Genomic DNA, 22733 nt, shown 5'->3' on the forward strand with positions numbered 1-22733 from the left:
TAAAACAGTATGTGTACTGACTGTTTAATGAGAAACTATTTGTTCTGTAAACCTTCATCTAAAGTACAATAAAATATATATATATATTAAAAACAGCTGCCATTGAGCTAACTCTGACTCATGGTGACCTCGTGTGTGTCAGAGTAGAACTCTTCTCCTTACGGTTTTCAGTGGCTGATTTTTCAGAAGTAGATCGCCAGGCCTTTTTTCTGAGACTCCTTTGGGTAGACTCCAACCTTACTCTTTTTGGTTAGAAACCCAGTTGGTTAACATTTGCACCGCCCAGGACTCCTCAGCTTTAGAATCCCTCCGTGAAGGCAGGCCCTAAATGCTTCTGCAAGGCCTTGTATGGTGCACTGGGCTTTTTCCACATGTGCTTGGGTAGGAGGCTGCTTCTGGCTCCGATGGTTTTCTGAGTGGAGATGGCATCTTTAGCTTCTTGCCAGTACAAGTGACCTCTCCCACCCCCTCATGTGAACCCTGAGGGGCTTGAGGGCAGATGCCTGAGTTTTCTTTCTGGCAATGGGCTTCCTCCCTGCCCCTGCTGGGGTGGGCTTACTCAGGGCAGCGGTGGCAGGAGTGGGGGATCCTCGCCGTCGTCACCCCAAAGGAATGTGGGCCAGGCAGGCAGGTAGTGAGTGCGGAGGTTCTCCTCAAGGTTCTGTTGCACAATCCTGCCCTCACCTCTTTTCTTTTCCCATCAAAGGATAAAGGGACAGGAGATATAGCCACTTTTTTCTTTGAAGATTAAGTTTTTACTTTATTTTTTAATGACTACTTTTATGTTACATATTCTTTGATCTGTAAACATACCCACAACTATTGAGATACAGGTTTTGGTGAAAAGTTATGTGTCTGAAGAGAAATCCAGCCTATTATGTAGTCTTGTCCATCATAAATCCTTTTTTCTACCTGCCAGTGGCAGGCTGGGCTCTGTCCAGGTGAGAACAGCCAGGTACACTGACGTCAGCCTGGGCTGGAGAGGCCTGGGCTTCTTCCTTTCCTGCTGCCAGACCCTGCCATGGTTTGGGATGGCCTCGCTAGCTCTGATTCCCAGCCAGTGGGACTGACTTGGCGTTTCTACTGCCACCAGTCCCGCCGCAGCGCTCTGCTCAGTTGCCTCGAGCAGCTCCGGTGGCACCGGCCCAGAGAGCAGTGATCAGCAGCAGGCATTGGGGGGACTGAGCTGGGGCAGACTTCTTTGAGATGGGATGTGTTGTCCAAGTTGGTCACTTAGGCATTTTAACCGGGCCCAGGGGAGACCCCTGTTCTGCTGCCTGGTGCCTCTGTGAACAGCCAGGCTCCCAGCCCTTCCTCATCCTAGCTCTGTTCAGCTGATTCTGCCCTCTCCATCAGAGCCAGCTGCTAGACGAGACCCCAAGAGGTCTGTAATCTCCCTTTCTCTGCCACAACTTTATTTTTCTTTTGTTTTGAATTGTGGTAAATATATATGTAGCAAAACATTTGCCATTTCAGCAGTCTTCACAAGTCCAGTTCTGTGACATTACTTACGTTCATCATGTTGTTCAACCACCACCCTTAACAGAAGCTCAGTGTCCCCTAAGCCTTATGTCCTCTTTTCCCCCTCCTCCCCACCTATCCCTGATAACCACTAATAAACCGTGGTCTCTATACGTTTGTAAGTCCAGATATTTCATATAAGTGTGCTACATTTTTTTAAGTGTCTTCCCTTTTTTTCTCTGTCGGTAAAGCTCTTTGTAAGGAGCCTTGATGGTGCAGCAGTGAAAGTGCTTGGCTACTAACTGAAAGGTCAGCAGTTCAAACCCACCAGCCACCCTGTGGGAGAAAGATGTGGCAACCTGCTTCTGCAAAGATCACAGCCTTGGAAACCCTATGGAGTGGTTCTCCTCTGCCCTACAAGGTCTCTGAGTCAGGATTGACTCAACGACAATGGGTTAAAGCTCTTTATTGTAGGATATGTATAGAATTGGAGCCCTGATGGTCCCGTGGTTAAGAGCTGAGGCTGCTAACCAAAAGATCGGCAGTTCAAATCCATCAGCCGCTCCTTGGAAACTCTATAGGGCAGTTCTGCTGTGTCCTGAAGGGTCGCTATGAGTAAGAGTTGACTGACAGAACACAGCAACAATATATAGAATCAGACAGATCTGGCTTAAAATCTTAGCTCTGCTACCTCCTGGCTGGGACACCTTGGTCAAGAGAATGTACTTTTCTAAGACTCTTCACCTGTAAAAGGGTGACACTAACTTCCTTCCAAGGTGATTGTGAGGACTAAGAGATGTATGTGCAAAGTGCTTAGGACAGAGCTTTGCGAGTGGCAGTTTCTCTACTAAATACCAGCTGAGGCAGTGTAATTTTTTTATTCCTATGGTTCTAATTGTTAAAAAGTGAAAGGATTACAAAATAAGCACAAAAAGATTCATATGCATACATTTCTGAAGGGTAGACTTCTCGCAGTACAGCCATTAAAAAGAAAAGGTAGATCTATGCATGCTGATACAAATGAAGTGAGAGAAAGTGCAGAGTATTGTGTGTAGCATGATTCTTTGGGTATAATTGTAAAAAGAGCATATATGCTGGAATAACCATTAAAAAATTTTTTCAGAAGGAGTACCAGAAATAAGCAATTACTTCTGTGAAATGGAGATGCAGGTTGACCTTCCTGGTACCTTGTGCTCTTTTTTGGTTCTATTTGGATTTTCTAGCCATGTGCTTGTATTTTATTTTTTTTCAAAGGTCAGTAGGTGGTATCTGGGCAATAGGTTTATGATCCATTTTCTATTTTCTTCTTTATGCTTCTTGGCATTAAAACAACAGCAACTTCATGTATGTCTTTAAAGCAGACTTCTCCACCTCTGGTTGTCCTGCAGTGAGGGCAGGCTCTGGGTGAGGTCTAAGCTCATGCTCAGCTCCCTGCAGATGTTACTGCGGGCCTCCTTCCCCTTCCTGTTGAGAAATGAGCGTTCTCAGGACAATCTTGAGACACGCTGCGTGTTGTATAAGAGCCCATACAGTAGGCTCTGGCAGGGGCCTGCCCTCAACGGCCGGCTGCTGTGCCCTGGCCTGCCTTGGTCTGGAATGCCCTTGGGACCACGGGAGTGAGGGAGGGAATGGGTGTGTGTCTTTCCTTGGTAGATGGCCTTGAAACTGCAATGTGTTTTGGCAGGCTCGGTTAGGTTTTCCCTGTGGGATAGTTAGAAAGCACAATTCTCACTTGTAACACCCTGTTTCTGCAGGTCCATGATATAGTAATTAAAATTTATGGGATCACAAGGGTCCATTTAAGGGGCATCTGGTCTAACCGTTCAGTTAAAAGCAAAATTTGTGGCAGTGGTTCCCTTAATTTCTTAAATTACGGTTGTTTGTAAATTCATCCATCTGGATGCTTGTGTTGAATGTTCTATTGATGAAAGAGGCAAGCCTCCATAAAGGACAGAATGTTTAAGAACCCAGGGAGGCCAGTTTCTACTGTGTAATAGTTATGTCTTGCCAGATCACCTCACCTCTCTTGGAAATGAATGTGCTGTACCAGGTCAGTAATTTTCTAACTTTTTTGACCAGACCCATAGTAAGACATAAATTTACATCATGACACAGGAGAAAATAGGTATTTAACTGAAATAAGAGTTTCCAAAGCACTTCCTATCTGAAAGAACGCTCACCCTTACTGCCTGTGATATACCATAATATTTTCTTATTCTGTTCCAGTGCTGCTAAGAGATGCATTAAGCTGATTTTGAGCCCTACGAACAGGTTGCAACTAGTGGTTTGAAAGCATATTATTAAGGTCTTTTCCAGCTCTGAATCTGAGTGCATTGGCTCTGCGTGAGGACCAAATACTAGTGCACACTATACAGGCCTTCGAGGCCAACGTGTTGTTTACTTACGAAAATGATGCTCAGAAGGGGATTACTTGTTTCTTAACGGCTACCACCGACTTGAAGAGATGGAGGAATCTAATAATCTGAGTATATATTCCAAATAATAAAAACCGTGTGCTGTCAGGTCACTTCCAACTCATGGCAACCCCATGTGTATCAGAGTAGAACTGTGTACTGTAGAGTTTTCAGTGGCTGATTTTTGGGAAGTAGATCACCAGACCTTTCTTCCAAGGTACCTCCGGGTGGTCTGGAACCTCCAACTTTTGGATTAGCAGCCGAGTGTGTTAACCATTTTCACCACCCAGGGACTCCTTACCAGTTATAGGATCTATTTTATATCCATGCAGCATTTTTGAATATTTGAAATCTGCCGTGTCTTGGGTAATTTATATCAAATCGTATTTTTATAAAATAAGTTAAAGTCAGTTATTGAAGTAACCGACATAATGGCAAACTTTAGACCTTCCTTCCTGTTTTCTCCTTGAATACACACACACAAAATTGAAGAATGTCATCTCCACATCAGTAATCATCAGTGGATTATTTACTAATGACCTTTATTATAAGAGAGCTTGATTCAGAGCGATAATAGGTCATATTTGAGCATGTGTTACGTACATGGCCCTATTTGCTAAGCCCTAGCAAGGCTTTGATAGGAATCTGGAATAATTAGATGATTTGAAAATAACTTGATTTGTTCTCGGAGTCCCTACTAGTCCATAACTGTTGTATACTGGTGCCTGGTATTTTTGAAATGTTACCATAGTGATAATTCTTTTGGAATCTAAAGTCATTAAAAGTGATATGGCTAACTCTGGGCTGTGTTGCTATAAAAATAGATGTCATGGGATGTGTGAATCCTTTTTTCAACATTATAGTTTATACCAGAAGGAACATTTTAGTCGAGCCCGAATATTTTTAGGGGCTAGTTGCTTTTCTGCCTTTTTTCTTCTCTACCTAAATCATCTCTCCATGTAATCATTAACCCCTAAGAATGAATGGCATCTTAGTTACAAATGGTTCAATTTTCCCCTCATTTGACTTCAGTTATTTTGGCCTTTGATTCCAGTGAATTTTTCAAAAATTGTATTATGACAAAAGATTAATCATCATTGATATTACTTCCATAGATTGATTTATTTAAACACCATCTGATGTTCCACAGTTTGGTGGATGGGATTTAATGTATCTTACCCATAGCTGTGGAGTCTCTTCGGGAAGGACTGGGTGTGGGCAGCAAATTGTGTTCTAGGGACACTTCAGTGGGCAGTGTACCCTTTCAGCTTTGTGCTGCCCTTTCCCCTTCTGAACCCTGAGGTAATAATTAGAAGAGTCTGTATTAGTTCCTTCTCTAGTTAGAGGAATACAGGTTGTTGTTGCTGTTAGGTGCCATCAAGTCAGTTCTGACTCACATGACTTTATGTACAAGAGAGGAAACACTGCCCTGTCCTGCGCCATCACCGAACATGCTGCCTTTGAGCCCATTGTTGCAGCCATTGTGTCAGTCCGTCTCATTGAGGGTCTTCCTCTTTTTTGCTGACCTTCGACTTTACCAAGCATGATGTCCTTCTCCAGGGACTGGTCCCTCCTGATAACATGTCCAAAGTATGTGAGACGAAGTCTCCCTGTCCTCCCTTCTAAGGGGCATTCTGGCTGTACTTCTTCTAAGATAGATTTGTTCATTCTTCTGGCACTCCTGGGTATATTCAGTATTCAAAATACAGGTTGGAGACTCGTAAATTAGCGATTAACCAGTTGGTCCAGGACATGAAGTGGGCTTGGGAAATAGAATTAGCAATGGCAGCTACAGCATGTGTCATCACAGTTGTGCTATTAGGTTCTAGGTGTTGACTGGAGGGACTGAAACTGGGGATACCCAGCTTCACTTAGGAATGCAGGTGGTTTTAGACCAATTGCATTTATTTCATAGACACAGTCTTCACCTCCAAACTCTCATCACTGTGCCTGCAGCATTCATACTCAGCAAATGTGTGCAGATCACTGTCCTCTGCCAAGTGCTGAGCTCGGCTCTGGAAATCCAAAGGTGCATAAGACATAGTCTCTCCCCTGGAGGAGCTTTAGCCTAGTAGGGAGACTGATGTGTCAGCAAACCATACAGCACAGTGACCCATACTTAACGAGGCCCGTGGGGGACGTGCTGTAGGAGCCGGGAGGAGTAGATTGGAATGGAAGAGTCAGAGAAGGGTCCCTATATGAGCAAGGCCTCAAAGGATGCAGAGGAGCCTGCCCAGAATAGAGCTCGTGGGATGGCGGGGGGGCATTTTATGAACTAAAGCAAAGGTTAAGTCCGTAGAGACAGATTGCCTCAAAGAGTTTGGGTGAGAAGGCTTGTAGAGACCATGTTCTGGTGCCCCTTGTCTGCCTCTCCTGAGGAGATTGGCCCTGACTTGGGTGGTGGGGTGGTTGTGAAGCAGGAGAAAGCTCTAAACAAATCTGCATTTCATACAGCTTCTCTGACTGTCATTTGGAAGATGGTCATAGGAAGAGAGAGAAGCTGGCAGAGCTGGTGGGTAGGGGTGGCTGCAGTTTCAGTGGAGAATGAGTGAAGAAAAGGGATGTCAGAGACATTTTGGAGATAGATTTAGCAGGACTTGGGAGTGGATGGAGTTGTCTCTGGGTGGTGCAAATGGTCATACACTTGCCTACTAACTGAAAGGTTGGCAGTTTGGATCCACCCAGAGGCTCCTTAGAAGAAGGGCCTGGCGAACTACTTCTGAAAGATTACAGCCATTGAAAATCCTGTGGACACAATTTTATCCTGACACAGGTGGGGTTGACATGAGTTGGAGTCGACTTGACAGCAGCTTGTTTAGGGATGGATGGAGCTCACGGGGGAGGTAGAAGAAAATCACAGAGCTGAAGGATGACTGAGTACTAATTGGCGAAGTTGGTTGATCACTGAGGCCATTGCTGAGGATAGGGAATAAAGAGGATAGAAAGAATAGAGGCAGGGGTGAGAGAGAGGATGAGAGAATGTTTGTGGTTTTGTGGTTGAGTTTGAGGTACTTGTAGCATGAGCAGGTAGAGCTGGTTTAGGAGATTTTGGAAATTCTCACCTGGCTGGAGAGAGAGAGAGGACTGGATGGATGCACGCCATCCCTATGCTTTGGAGAGGTTGTGGGAGGTGGGTAGAGGAGATCCACCCCCCTAGGCCTGTGTTTCAGTATAGATACTGTTCTTTTGAACAGTGTATTTAAGAAGAAGTAGCTGATACACAAGGGTAGTAGTGTTTCAGTGATAGAACTGTCACCTTCTACGCGAGAGACCTGTTTTGATTTTCAGCTAACGTACCTCATGCACAGCCACCCCCATCTGTCAGTGGAGGCTTGTGTGTTGCTATGATGCTAAACAGGTTTTCATGGAGCTTCCAGACTAAGACAGACTAGGAAGAAAGACCTAGTGATCTACTTCCAAAAATCAGCCAGTGAAAACCTATAGATTATAAGGGTTGAACAGCAGCTAACAACATTCTTAGTAGAAGCAACGTACAGTGTAACTACTTGAAACAAACGAGAAGTGATGGACCCAGTAAGTTTTACATGAGCCAGATGAAACACAGGACTCCATGCAAGCTCCTTCTGTGCCCACAATCACCAAGATTAGGGACCTGCAACGATCTACTGAAAGGATCTTTGGGAGGCAAAGTCCAGGGATTAGTCTTGTTTGCCCCTACTCATCTCTTCCTTTCCCTTTCTCACAAGTCTTATGTCTCGATAATTCAGTACATTTGATCTGCTAACAGGCAGGACCATCACAGGGGTTGATATTACACACCCTGAACGTCCTTTTACAGATAGACTGCAGTCGTGATAGGGTCATTTCCTGAGTGGTAGGTAACATTAGGCGGCCTTATGGGACCCTCAGCCGGGGGTCATATCTATTGCAATTCTTGGATGGAAAAGATGGACATCAAATTCATATAAACTATACCTGTATTTCCATTTGAAGTTTCTGTTATACTCTAATTTCTTTGGACTACGTATTCTCCACAGTGGCATCAGTTAATGTGAAGAGGACCTTGACTTTGTAACTTGGCATTCCCATTGAGTCATGGTGCTCAGTAATATTAACCTAAAGCCACGGGACATGCATTTTCTTAATTCGACCTTTTTTTTTTTTGATTTTGAAAATTGTCAACTGTCAAAGCATCCTTTTTTATTTAAAGTAGGTCAACCTCAATCAAGTCTCAATGTTTCCTGTCATGCTGTTTTTCCTTCAAATGAAACACATGCGGACGAGTTAGCACATTTCTGTCCTTTGGTTGCCCAGAATGCTGCAGAGTCTGTGTACCTGGAGGCTTCACAGAGGTGGCATTAACTTCGCAGTAAAGTAACTGACCCCAAACCTCGGTCACTGCGAGCTTAGTCAAGTGCTCACAGAACAACTTAGAATATAAACAGAGGTGTTAGCTTGCTAAATAACGGAGAGTTTTGGGCTAATTGGTCACCACTGTCCTGAACATTAACTGCTCTTTGAACTTTAGTGGTGGTGCCAGGCAGCCAATTGTATGACCTTTGAATGCCTTCCTGAGTTTGGGGAAGGCCTAAACAAATACAGAGCCTTCCTATTTATGATGACTTTGGGGGAGCCTGGACATCACTTTCTTCTAGATGGGACATTTGGTTTGTTTAGTTTTATTTTTTATTTGAATTAGGTATCTGCCTTCTATGTCAAGACAAATTTGTAGATTAAACTTAAAAAAAAATGTTATCCAGCCTATATGTAAAAACTGGTCCAGGAAGGTTATATTACTCTACTTCCAATTTCCTACATTCTTTAAAAAAAAAAAAAGAAAAAAAAGTATTGGCAGTAATATCCCTCCTTGTCTCGGCTTCCTGGTGACACGTGAAATTCTGAAATGCCTCAATGGCAGTGCTTACTGGATCATAGCTGGGATTCACCCAAGGGTTCCACATTTGGGGAACAGGAAGATACTGCTCACTGAAGGATTCTCATCCCCTGGGGCTTCTACCACATGAGGGGTGGTGACCACCCCCAATTCAGACACTCCCTGTTCCTTCAGGCTAGGGAGGGCTTTGTGGCCTTACTGAAAATATGTTGTGTGAAGTATCTCCACTGTAATTTCCAATTGGAAAAAATATTTCAACTGTTTTATGCAAATGGGGACATTTTGGGCTAACTTATCAGAAGAGTCCAGGAGTGGCCCAGGCTTTAGAGGGACCTCTGGAGACTGTGTCTTGTGACTCTGTGTGCCTCCATGTTGGCTTCATTCTAAGGATCCACGCGGTAGCAAAATCGTTGCTAGCAGCTTCAACCCTATACCCCCTACACTTTGGGTTCAGTGCAAAAGGTACAAATGCAGTTTAGCATGTCCCTTCAGCTGTGATGGGGCAGCAGCTCCTTCCCTCTGCCAGTCAGTGCGTTCCAGAGAAATGATGCTTTGATTGGCCAGCCCAAGTCACTGAGTCCCCCAACCTCAATAAGGAAGAGGAGGGACAAGCTAGTACCTTAGAAGAAAGTTTGGACATTCTAATCAGAAGAACAGCAGTCAAGAAATCAAAAGATGCATTGTATTGAGCAAATCGGCTGCAAAAGACCTCTTTAAAGTGTTGAAAAGCAAAGATGTCACCTTGAGGACTAAGGTCCACCTGACCCAAGCCATGGTGTTTTCAGTTGCCTCATATGCATGTGAAAGCTGGACAATGAATAAGGAAGACCGAAGAAGAATAGATGCCTTTGAATTGTGGTGTTGGTGAAGAATATTGAATATACCACGGACTGCCAAAAGAATGAACAAATCTGTCATGGAAGAAGTACAAACAGAATGCTTCTTAGAAGCAAGGATGGTAAGACTGTGTCTCACACACTTTGGACATGTTATCAGGAGGGATCAGTCCCTGGAGAAGGACATCATGCTTGGTAAAGTAGAGGGTCAGCAATAAAAGAGGAAGACCCTCAATGAGATGGATGGACACAGTGGCTGCCACAGTGGGCTCAAGCATGGCAACAGTTGTGAGGATGGCGCAGGACCAGGCAGTGTTTCGTTCTGTTGTGCACAGGGTCGCTGTGAGTTGGAACCAACTCGACAGCACCTAACAACAATAACAACAACAATCAGAAGAAAGAAAAAACCAAGAAGACAAAAAACAAGTTGCCGTCTAGTTGATTCTGACTCATGGTGAGCCCATATGTTTCAGAGTAGGACTGGGCTCCATAGGATTTTCAGTAACTGATTATTTGGAAGTAGATCACGAGGCCCTTCTTCTGAGGCATCTCTGGGTAGACTCGAAGCTCCTTTTGGTTAGTAGCTGAGGGTGTTAACTACTTGTACCATCCAGGAACTGATCAGAAGAAAGGGGTAGCAAAACAATAAACACCCACCATAGATGGGTAGTACACGATTTATGGAAATACGGTTAGAGGTGCTTCAAAGGGTGAACATACAGGGAAGGCATAGACTTTGGTGTGTTTCTCTTTATGGCACTGTATCATTTGTATGAGACATTTATTGTAGGGCATAAGAAGCAACCAATACCTTGGCCCACACACAGCCTCTAATTTCTCTCTCCTTCTGTCTAAGTCACCTCCTCACTCCACCCACAGCTTTTTGCCCTAGAAGAGTCTTCATGCCTTCGCTCTGTTGTCAAAATTGTATTGAACAGGCACATCAAATTAAAAACTTTGGGGATCACTCACCAAAATGGTTTCCTGTATAGTCCTTCCCTGAGGGGGGATAACAAGTAGTTATCCATTCATTTTGTTGGTCTGTCATCCTTAATAAAAAGGAAAAAAAAAAAAAAAAATCCAACCAAGAGAGGAGGTGCAGCCAGCTGCATCAAGAGTAGAGATGATAGGAGATGATATTTTGATTACATTAATCCAGATCCTGTTAGTTCACTTTGCTTCTGTCGCTGCTGCTGGTGAAGTTACTAATGTGAACTAATTACATTTGCTCTGAAAACCCAGAATTTTTAATGCATCTCAGCAAGAAAGGTTAATATTATCAATTTAACAGCATGAATGAAACATTGTATTGAACTTGAACTGTCCTAAAAGCTGGATAATAAAAATCCAGTGGCTTCTTCTATAACTCACCGGATAAGCAGCTATTGGTGAGACAGGGGTAACACTTTCTTCTCCTCTTTAAGTTTTATCAGGGTGATAGACAGTCAGCAATAGATGCCGTCTGCTTACAGGCTGATAGGATAACTTTGTGTGAAATAGTAGACCACATTCAAAAGGTACTCCCTCTTTCTAAAAGCGTCGCAAGGGGGCTGCATACATTTTCCTAGTCCATGGGGTATTTTTAAAGAGAAAAGCAAATACCTCACCCAAAAAGGGTCACAGATTGTCTGCTTGACAAGCACCTGTGAATTACCAAGAATAGCAGCAACAGTGGACTCAAATACACCAACAATCGTGAAGACAGTGCAGGACTGGGCAACGTTTTTTTCTGTTTTGCATGGGGTCGCTGTAGTTGGAGCCGACTTGATGGTAACTAACAACAGAGTGGCAGAGTGGCACCAGAAGCTTTAAAAGTCATTTCTCTGGAACCGAACCAGCCCCTGAAGACAGTGTTTTGGAGAGTGGGATCTTCTGGGAGGGACACCTCATCTGCAGGGACTTAAAAGGCAGAGACTCTTGCCCACACACGTGGTGCCTGCAGTGATCCCTTATGTTTAATTATTTCCTGCCTTGGCATGACTCAGCCACTGGTAAACAAGGTGGAAGGGAGCAGGTGGCGGCAACTGTGTACCTCCACTGGGAACCACAGTGTGGCGTTCTCCCTGGGGCAGGGCCTCGAAGTTTTTGCCTGGTGACATTTGGGCTGACCAGTTGTCTCCTCAGTGTCTTTCAGTATAGAGATTAGGAACTGAGAAAGGATTTGGAACTCTGGAGTTTGTTCTGCCGAGAACATGACTTGTCTCCTGCCTGTGAGTGATTGAGTAAGTTGATAGGAGCTAGAAATACTCTTTGGGGCAAGACTCATCGAAAAGGATGGGCTAAGTCATAGGACTTTTCGAATTTGAGATCTATCAATTAAATGCCAGTTGTCCTCAGGTAAATTTTTCAATTGAGATTTTTCAAAAAGTATTTAGTTTTAAGAAGAAAAATAAAGTATTTGTCCTCTGCCTTCCCTTCCGCTTCCCCTCCCCCCTTTCTGTCCATCACACACACACACACACACACACTCAGACACACTCACACACTCACACACTCTCTCTCTCTCTCTTTCTCTCTCCCTCCCTCTCCCTCCCTCCCTCCCTCCCCTAGGATGAAGAAGTGCAGTTTTTAGAAAAACATTTGTATATCCTATATTTTTAAACAGCCTGAGTCTGTTGAGATACAGGAGAGAACAGTGGGATAGAGTGGGTAGAGGAGAGGGAGGTGCCTGTGAGGAGGTACAGATGGGGAAGGATTGGAAGGTTTTGGAACCTTCTGGAACCTCTCTCAAAGAGTCTCAAGTCAGCCCTTCAGGACTTGTGCCGTTTGTGCTGCATTGACAGGGAAAGGCGCACTCAGGCCTTTAACGTTTGTTGTGAGAGCGAAAGTGTTTCCTGACGCGGATCTGGGCTTGTCAGACATCGCTTGTGAGGCCTGTTGCTGTGTGGTTTGGACGATGGCTCTAGGCAGGCTCTTTCCTTGGGCTCAGTTGTCACTGCAGGTTTTTCTGTGGAGCTTCATCATGCTCACGTGCCTAGATTAAAATCCTGTGACAGTATACCTATTTCATATATAAGTTTGTTCAAACTGGAAGTTCAAGCCCACCCAGAGGCACGTTGGAAGAAAGGCCTAGCAGTCTACTAAAAAACCAGGCCCTGAAAACCCTGTGGAGCACAGTTCTACTCTGACACAGATGGGGTTGCCAGGGGTCGAAATCAGCTGAATGGCAACTGGTTGGGTTATTGTAGATGCCGTAGGCCCTTTCAGACATTCAGCGTCTGTGGCAGATGCCTTTGCTAAGTGGGGGTGCGTAGCCACCCTTGCTACCAGACACCATAAGGCTGACCCCCCATCTGGACACAGGATTCAGGCTTAGTAAATATCTTTGGGTGAAAGAGAGGAGCTGTATTTATGGAGTGAATTTGGTCTTTTTTTTATTTTTATTTTTTAAGTTCCAGGATAAATTGATAGCTAGAAAACTGCCCCATATAATTTTAACCCTAACGTGTGTATTGCTAGGCAGTTGTGTCTGAGCCTGGGGGCTAAGTCACAGACCTTCAGCGGTCAGAATATGGTCGGATAAATCCCAGCTTCATTTTCATGTGATTTTCCCTCGTAAGGTTATAGAAGACCAAAAATAACCAGAAATTCCAGTTTGTACTGGAATACCTAATGATGCCCACCATTCTGTTGAATTCCATTTTACCGTTTGTGGTTCATTTTGTCCACACACTCATGGCCGTTGGGAGGATCAAGTGAGTGTATGGAGAAGATGAATTCTGAGGCTAAGAATCTGAATTCAGGGCTTGGCTCTAGAGGAAGATCCTTCTTTGTTTCTTTCAGCTTCTAGTAACTGCCTGGAATCCTTGGTGTTTGTGGATTTATAGATGCATCTGCTTCCGTCATTGCATGACATCTTCTCCCTGGGTCTGTGTTTCTATGCCCCTTTATAAGACACCACTCAGAAGGGTTATGTTTATGACCCACCTTGGTGGCAAACCCTCATGGCACAGTGGTTAAGTGCTCCAGCTGCTAACCAAAGGGTCGGGAGTTCGAATACACCAGGCGCTCTTTGGAAACTCTATGAGGCAGTTCTACCCTGTCCTGTTGGTTTGTTATGAGTCGGAATCGACTCGACAGCAACGAGTTCTGCTCTGTATGACCTCATTAATGTAACAAGAGAAAAGCCATATTTCCAAACAAGATCACATTCATAGGAACAGTAGTTAAGACTTCAGTGTATATTTTTGGGAGACACAGTTCAATCCATAACATTGGTATACTGAAATGCAAGCAGGCAAAACAAAATAAGAACACAACTCAGAGCTCTAAACAATGTTCTATTCTAGTTAACATTGTTTAAGTTTATATTACTTTTTAAAATAATATTTTATTGTATTTTTGGTGAAAGTTTACACAGCAAATTAGATTCCCATTTAACAATTTCAGTACAGATTGTTCAGTGACATTGGTTACATTTTTCATAGTATATCAGCATTCTTACTATTTCCATTCTTTTTATTCCATTTCCAGTAATCTAGTTTCCCTGCCCCCTTACCTTCTCATCTTTGCTTTAGAGTAATTGTTGACCGTTTGGTCTCATATAGATGATTTTTTAAAGGAACACAGTACTCATAGGTGATATTCTGTATTTTATGAGCCAATCTGTTATTTAGCTACAAGGTGACCTTAGCAGATATTTTTAGATCAAGAGTTAAAGAGTATCTCAGGGTGATAGTTTTGGGGAGTCCTCTAGTCTCAAGTGGTCTGATTAGTCTGGACTTTTTAAGAACTTGAGTTCCAGTCCGCATTTTTCTCCCGTTCTATCAGGAGTTCCAGTCCACATTTTTCTCCCGTTCTATCAGGATCCATCTCTGGTGGCCCTGATCAGAATGTTTGGTGATGGTAGCTGGGCACCGTCTAGTTCTTCTGGTCTCAGGATAGATGATGCCGTGGTTCGTGTAGACCGTTAGTCCTGTAAACTAGTTTCTCTTTGAGTCTTTGGTTCCTTTTTTCTCTTTTGCTCTGGTTAAGTAGAGAGCAATAGCTGTATTGTACATGGCAGCTTGCAAGCTTTTAAGAACTCAGACACAACTCACCAAACAAACTAGGATGTAGAACATAAACTTTATGAACTATATTATCCCAGTTGACTGAGTTGTCCCATGAGACTATGCTCCTAAGTCTTCAAACCCAGGAAAACCAATCTTGCGAGGTGTTTGCTTATGTCTAAGAAGTATCTGTAACTATGCCCCTTATATGTTTTATTACATATATGAATATATATCTGTGCACACACATACATATATATACATATACATATAAAACCCCAAAACCAAACCTATTGCCATCAGTCGATTCCAACTCATAGCAACCCTATAGGACAGAGTAGAACTGCCCCCATAGGGTTTTCTAGGCTGTAAATCTTTACAGAAACAGACTGCCACATCTTTCTCCTGTGGAGCAGCTGGTAGGTTCAAACCACAGACCTTTCAGTTGGCAGCCAAGTGCTTTAACCACTGTGCCACCAGGGCTCCTTACATATACACATAGGTGCATCTGTATATGCACACATTTACACATATATCCATACCTATACACGTATATGCATACATACGTACATATGTAACCACACATATATGTTTCGGTTGTTGCTGTTGTTGCAAAATGTTATGTTACAATATTTACCAAAAATGTCCTTTGTTCTTATGTACTTCCAAGTGACATCATTTACCTTGGTCAGGCTGTGCCCACTTCAGTCACTACGTGTGTTACCTTTCCCATCACCAGAAATAACAAGTGTCTACTATCTAGAGAAGGTCCCCTGGTGGCGCAGTGGTTAAGTGCTCAACTGCTAACTGGAAGGTTGGTGGTTTGAACCTACCAGCCAGTTCACGGGAGAAAGACGTGCTGTCTGCTTCCATAAAGATTCACAGCCTTGGAAACCCTGTGGGGTGGTTCTTCTCGTCCTGTAGGGTCACTATGAGTTGGAATTGACGTGATAGCAGTAGGTTTAGTTTGGTTTACTATCTAGAGATTGATTCCCCCTTCCCCCATCCAACTCTGGTGGTTACTAATGAATGTTGGTTTCTATATGTATACGTATTGTTGTCTTTTTATAAACGTGAGATCATACAATATTTTTCCTTTTATAAATGACTTATTTCACTCAGCATAATGTCCTCCAGATTCATCCACATTGTAAGATATTTCGAGAACTTATTCTTTATGGCTGTGTAGTATTCCAGTGTATATATACACCACATTTTGTTTATCCATGCATTCATCGATGGGCATTTAGGTTGTTTCCATCTTTTTGCTGCAGTGAACATAGGTGTGCATATGTTTGTTCATGTCTCTTCTGTTAGATCTCTAGGGTATATACCTAGGAGTGGGATTGCTGGATCATAAGGTAGTCTTTTGAGGAAGCGCCATATTGTTTTCCAGGGTGTTTATACCATTTTACAATCCCACCAGCAGTGGCTAAGAGTATCAGCATTTGTTGTTTTCTGTTTTTTTTTTTTTTTTTAAATCAGTGCCATTTTAGCAGGGGTGAGATGATATCTCACTATAGTTTGATTTCCATCTCTCTAGTGGTGGCACAGTGGTTAGGAGCTCAAGCTCAAGATTAGCAATTCGAATCCACCAGTCGGTGCTTGGAAACCCTATGGGGCAGTTCTACTTTGTCGTATAGGTTGGTATGAGTAGGAATCAACTCAGTGGCAATGAGTTAATGGCTAATGATCGTGAACATCTTTTCACGTGCTTGTTGGCCCCTTGAATATCCTCTTTGGTGAATTGTCTGTTCATATCCTTTGCCCATGTTTTAATTGGATTATTTGTTTTTTCGTTGTTGAGTTGTTGAAGTTTTCTGTATATTTTAGAGACTATGCCCTTATTGGATATGTCATTCCTAAAGAGTCTTTTCCAGTCTGTAGGTTGTCTTTTTACTCTTTTGATGAAGTCTTTTGATGAGCATAGTATTCAATTTTTATGAGGTCCCAGTTATCTAATTTATCTTCAGCTGTTTGTGCATTTATAGTTCTGTTAGATAATCGATTTAAAAAAAAAAAAAAAGGTCTCACGTGTTTGTCCCTGTGTTTTCTTCAAAGACTTTATAGTTTTAGGTTTAACATTTAGGTCTATGATCCATTTTGAGTTAGTTTTTGTGTATGGTGAGCTATGGGTAGTTTACATTATGTTTAAAAATACTGTAACTTTGTGAGAAAGACATGCTATTTTTATGCTTTTGCTTTGCTGTCTGGAGGCTGCAATCCTTGCATTTTAGACAGACGTTGCCTTCGTCAACACTTGACTCAGGAACTGTGTAGAACCTCCAGGAAATGGTGGTGGTTGAACTTGACTGTTTTCAGTTTTGTGAAGCATATGATTCTCATGCCACATTACCTGGGTGATCCGTTGAAGGTCCAGTGTGAGAGAATCTACTGCTTTCATGTTTTCATAGCCTTCCTAGTGGCTCTTACGCATATTCTTTTCATCATTTTCTTCAAAGTGGCACTTTGGAGTTCTTTTCAAAGTCAAAGTTATAACTGTGGATATTAACCCTAGACAAAATTGTAAATTGATAGGGCATTATATCCTGTGATACCAAGTGGCATCTCTTTAGTGACTGATCAGACAGTCTCTTAAAGATGTTTCTTTAAAGCCTCCACTACCTACATGAGATAATTACAAAAACAGAAAATAGTCTGTGAAAAATGATACCTTTTGTGATGGTTGCACAACATGATTAATGTAATTGGTATCACTGAATTGTACATGTAAAAAAGGTTGAATTGGTAAATGTGTTATATATATGTGTGTTTTACAACAATAAAAAAAATGATGCCTTAACTATAATATTATTGTTACAGCAGGAGACAATCTGAAAGAACAGCCAGGAGTCCCTTTGTCTTCGTCCCCTCTGATGTGGGCGTTTACAAAAGAGGAGGGGTAGCAGTTCTGAGACGAACACTGGATCTCAGCGACAGAGTAAACTTGAGAGCACCCTTACGAACTGTCACCTTCTACTTGTATTATTTTGGCCCCATTATTCATTGGAAGGTGAAAGCATTAAGGCTAAACGTCCTATTAAGTTTTGGGTTAATTATCTTAATGTTTTAAAATGCATTTACATTCCTACACTTGCTTTGCTTGTGGTGTGGTTTTGCCCTAATTTACGCACCTGTGTACGGAGCCCTGGTGACGCAGTGGTTAATAGCTACAGCTGTTAACCCAAAGGTCAGCAGTTCAAATCTGCCAGCCACTCCTTGGAAACCCTATGGGGCAGTTCTCCTGTGTCCTATAGGGTCACTATGAGTCAGAGTCGACCCAACGGCAACAGGTTTACTTTTGGTTTGGTGCGTGATTAATTCGCCGTGGGACCCAGGTGGCTTTATGAACTCTCCTTCCCAGGTTTCCCTTAGAGAATGTCATGACTGTGGTTAATAAGATGATAAATGGGACCAAGAGTAAATGCAGGCTAAAAAAACATTTAACAGGTCAAGGATCTGAAGCTTTTAAGAAGAAGAAAAAAATAGTAAACACGAAACCCAAACAATGCCGAAACACAGCCTTGAAACACACCCATCGAAAACCAAGTTTCAGAACTAGCTGTAGCCTTGCTGCCAAATCACACTAAAAGCCTTTTGTGGTTAGTTCTGCTTGACATAGGATATCAGTGTGTCTGGGCAAAGTAGGATTTCTCTTTTTGAAGGAAAAAAAGGGAAACGTTTTATTTTGAGACATTTTATTTACAGTAAATATGCGGCTTGCCATGTCTGTAGGACAAAGATTTGGGGAGTAGTATTTTGAGGGCAGGATAAAGGAGGATATTAAACTGTCTATGCCGATCCTTGCATTAGGGCTGCACGTGTGAAAACATACTGGAATTCACACGGTTCTAACAAAGTGGTTGAAGTAGGAAATACTTCTTCGTGTTTCTTGGCATTCCCTACGTGTCCCTCCCCCGACCTGTGCCCCCCACAGTTAATGAATCTGGATTGGTTTTTTAAAGGGATAGAGTGAAATTTAATTGTCTAAGGAAACCCCACTTCATCACAAGTGTAGAATTGCGCAAGGAGAATCTTTCTAGCCAGCACATCTTCATTGAGTACAATCATGGTTCAGAAAATTCTTCCAGATATTTTAGAATAACTGTTTTGGGTAAGTTATTAGCAAGAACTCTTGTACTGACATGTCCATTTTCCTTTCCATTAAGCTGTTGCCTTCACATGTTTTTTGATATGGCTTAAAAACAGTTTTCCTGAGCATTTTGCATCACTGGAAATCTGTGCATTCTGAAAAACTCTTGGATTTTTGGTCTGTGTCATTTCCTGAAACGCTTAAATTCTAGATATAGAAGAGACTTTCTTCAGAGGTAGGTAGAATACTTCCTTCCAGGATAAGATTTGCCATTCAGCCTTGCTGCCTTGTTTGCTCATTTCCTTCTTTACAGGGCAATGGGAGGCTGCATCATGCCTTCTTTATACCAGTGGTTAAGAGCTTGGCTGCTAACCAAAAGGTCAGTGGTTCGAATCTATCAGCCACTCTTTGGAAACCCTGTGGGGCAGTTCTGCTGTATCCTATAGGGTCGTTATAAATCAGAATCAATTGGATGGCAACGGGTTTGTTAGTTTGTTTTTTTTTTTGGTGACCCAGAGGGTGGAGTCCCTGAGTGGTACAAATGGTTAAGTGCTCAGCTGTTAACTGAAAATTTGGAGGTAGGAGTCCACCCAGAGGCACCTTGGAAGAAAGGTCTGGTGATCTGTTTCCGAAACATCAGTCGTTGAAAACCCTTTGGAGCACAGTTCTACTCTGACACGTGTGCGGTCACCATCAGTTGGAATTGACTCAAAAGCAACTGGCTTACTCAAAAGGTCATGTTGGAAAATAGCAGACTCTTAGCAAAAACATCCCCTCACTGAGAATAAATTGCCAAGCCCTCCTAGCTCACCAAGGGGTGCTTCAGGCATCACATTTCCACATGTTGGAGAGCAAATGTGCACTGGCATACTTGGTGACCAGTGTGGGTCCATGGCTGCATCACATGATGAAGGTTCTGCCCCTTCTGAGGCACAGTCATCCTGCTCAGACTAGAGTGTCTCACAAAGTTGTTGGATTTCCCTAGGAGAGACTGGGGAGGATCATCATAAAGAAATAAAACCAGAGTTTGGTCCAAAATTTGCTTTCAATAAGTAGGTTTAAAGGCATACCTCTATTTTTCTCTTCCTACATACAGATTTTTATCAATAAAACTGTATACATTTATTTGCCTAAATTTCTATGTTATTTGTGTGTGCGTGTGTGTGTGCCTGTGTCTGTGTATGTATGTTTGTATATAGAGAGATGGAGATTAAAAAAAAAAAATTGACTCTTACTCCTGGTGACCCCATGTGTGTTGGAGTAGGACTGTGCTCCAGAGGGTTTTCAGTGGCTGATTTTTTTGAAGTAGATCGCCAGGCCTTTCTCATGAGGTACCTCTGGAACTCGAACCTTTTGGTTAGCAGTCAAGTGCATTAATGATGTGCACCAGCCAGGGACTCCAGAGAGATAAATAGACATTTATATGTATCTCCAAGATACATAGGTATAGATCCAAGTAAGACTTTTTCACAGTATTTGAAAGGATAGAGAAGCCTAGTTGATGGTAATCTCTGGGTAATATCAAGTGAGTGGGAAGCAAAAGTCTAGGGGGTGTGAGGCAGGGAACTGTCCTTGGAAAAACCAAGACCATAAACGCTTTCTTTCATGGCTGGGTCCTGAAATGGTTCATTCTACTTTCAGCTGGGCATGGAAGAAGTCTCTTTGAAGCTCTCTGCTCTTCTTCCTGAGGAGTGTCCAGCCCTTCCACGTGCATGTCCTGTTAAATATCAGTTCAACATTACACCAGGCTTGGAGTATGGACAACATGAAGCCAGGTCTAAGGCAGATCAGGTTGTGGGTAAACTAGGAATATAACAAAATAAACTTTTTTTTTTTTTTTTTCATATTTCAAATAAATTGAAACTAAACCCAACAGAACTAGCGCTGCTCTTGGTCACTGTGAGAGCTAGCAGCAATGGTGAATAGCTCATACTGGCTGAGATGTAAAATGCTTGAAGGAGAAGTGGGACTGAGGTGGGCTCGTGGAGAATCTTTATGCGGGCCAGGTGGTTCTGACACTACTGAGGTTTTTGTAAAACCTTCTGGAATGAGTAAAATAATCGGGCATATCAACCAGTAAGCAAGGTATGCATGGGCTTACTTGTGTTTACTTACTAATCTGTAGTGTACAGTTTCACACGGGTTTCACCACATCTTTGATGAAACTGTGCACTACAGATTAGTAACTAAACACAAGTAAGCCCATGCATACCTTGCTTACGGAGTAATCCGTCCCTGAAAATGTAGCGTTAACTTGAGGCAAATAAGAACTCCTCTGTTATGTTTAGTTTAAGGTTTGCTGAAGTTCAAATTGTAAATATAAATTTTTTTTTCCCAGAAAGGAGCCACTTTGTCATTTATTTATTTTAATTAGTCATTTTGTATTGTTTCTAAGCAATATTGTTTTCACTTGTTAGAGAAACTGGCTCACCTGTATGTAATTCCACTCATAATGAATTGCTCTTCTGGATGCTTAAAGAAACTATTCAGTTGATCATGATTTTATAGTAAGTAGGTTATTTTTAGATCTTTTTTTCCCCTTTGACTGCCACTGCTGCCAGTGACTAGCATCTTGTGCTGTACCTTTTGAAAATAAAGTACAAATTTGATGCACACAAACGTAAGGAAGGTAAGATGGAATCGCATTGCTGTTTTAATAATTTACTGCTGGTAAGATTTATAAACATAAACACAATAAACTGTTTCCATGACAGATGCACGTCATCAAGTTCTTAACATGTGCCTCTGAGGTAACTGGGACTTTCATGTCATTTGGAGTTGGGCAGCCAATGACTCATTCATCTGTTCTTTCATTGGCTCATTTATTACATAGACGTAAACATTTAACACCCACTGAGCACTGAGAAGTCATTTGCATACATTGGTACCTGCCCTCATGGACTAACTGTTGGGAGATGTATTAATACATGTGACCAATGCAAAGAAATAGAAAATTGCATCTTTGAGTGCCACCGAGGTGAGGTGTGGTGCTCTGAGGCCAAGAAGGGATGGAAGAGTACTGAGAGAAAGGAAATTATGTGCAAAGGGCTTGTGGTAGGAATGGACATGCGGGGCTGGGGAGGAGGGTGGAGGTCCAGGGGGTAGAGGCCAGACTATGCAGGGCCCCAGAAGCCACTTTGAGGATGGCATAGGAGCAATGGGAAATGAATGTAGAATATTAAGTAGATGTGGTGTGTGTATGTGTGTGAGAGAAAATGAATGAATATACCATATTTGCATTTTAAAAACTCATGGCCATAATGTCAACTAAATTAGAGCGGAATCAATTAGGAAGCTATTGGAGTAAATAAGACAAAGGATGAAGTTAACTTGGACTATGGGTAGTGGTGGAGATAATAAGAAGTTGACTGTAGAGGGATTAGGAGATAGAATTGACCAGACTTCACTTGAGGGGGTAGGCAGGTGAGCAAGATATCAAGGATAATCCAGGATTCTGGCTTGGATGATGACTATGGCAGTGCCCTTTACTGAGCTAGGGGGTCCTGGGGGAGGATCTTGATCATGAGTTTGATTTTGAAGATACAGAGTTTGAGGCACCTTTGAGTCAAGTGTCGTTAGCTGCCATCGAGTCGGCCCCCGACTCATGGTGACCCCAAGTTAAATGGATTGAAATACTGCTTGGTCCTATGCCATCCCCATGATCAGCTGAAGATTGGACCATTGTGATCAGTAATTTTTGGAAGTAGATTACTAGGCCTTTCTTCCTAGTCTGTCTTAGTCTAGAAGCTCCACTGAAACCTCTTCAGCATCATAACACACAAGCCTCCACTGACAGATTGATGATACTGTGCATGAGATGCATTGGCTGGGAATCGAACCTGGGTCTTCCCCATGGAAGGGGAGATTCTATCACTGAACCACTGCTGCCTTCATGTTGAGTCAAGTAGATGTTTGGAAATGTGGTCTGGCGTTCAGCAGGAGGTCTGGCTGGTGCCTGAATCTGGGAAGTTGTCTGTGTGGATGCGGTACTTGAAACATAAATGTGGTCAAGTCACTGAAGAGGCACGTTTCAGGTGAGAAGTCTGTGCCTGGGACTGAGCCTGAAGGAACATCAAGGTTCAG

At 42.7% G+C, this 22733-nt stretch overlaps 1 protein-coding gene across 4 annotated transcripts in view; it reads left to right on the forward strand.

Moving 5' to 3' along the window:
- The window catches only part of LOC111819813 (insulin-like growth factor 1 receptor), a 229568-nt gene that overhangs the window by 94211 nt on the left and 112624 nt on the right, over positions 1-22733 (forward strand). Inside the window, exon 3 of one of the 4 annotated variants that reach the window (XM_023727878.1) lies at positions 20292-20813. The exons of the other annotated variants lie outside the window; for them this stretch is intronic. Coding sequence (XP_023583646.1) covers positions 20292-20338 — 47 coding nt within the window. The 3' untranslated portion in view covers positions 20339-20813. Of the gene's footprint in view, positions 1-20291; positions 20814-22733 lie in introns of those variants that run through there. 4 annotated transcript variants of the gene reach the window in all.

Source organism: Trichechus manatus, unplaced genomic scaffold, assembly GCF_000243295.1.
Source record: "Trichechus manatus latirostris isolate Lorelei unplaced genomic scaffold, TriManLat1.0 scaffold00019, whole genome shotgun sequence".
Classification (NCBI taxonomy): domain Eukaryota; kingdom Metazoa; phylum Chordata; class Mammalia; order Sirenia; family Trichechidae; genus Trichechus; species Trichechus manatus.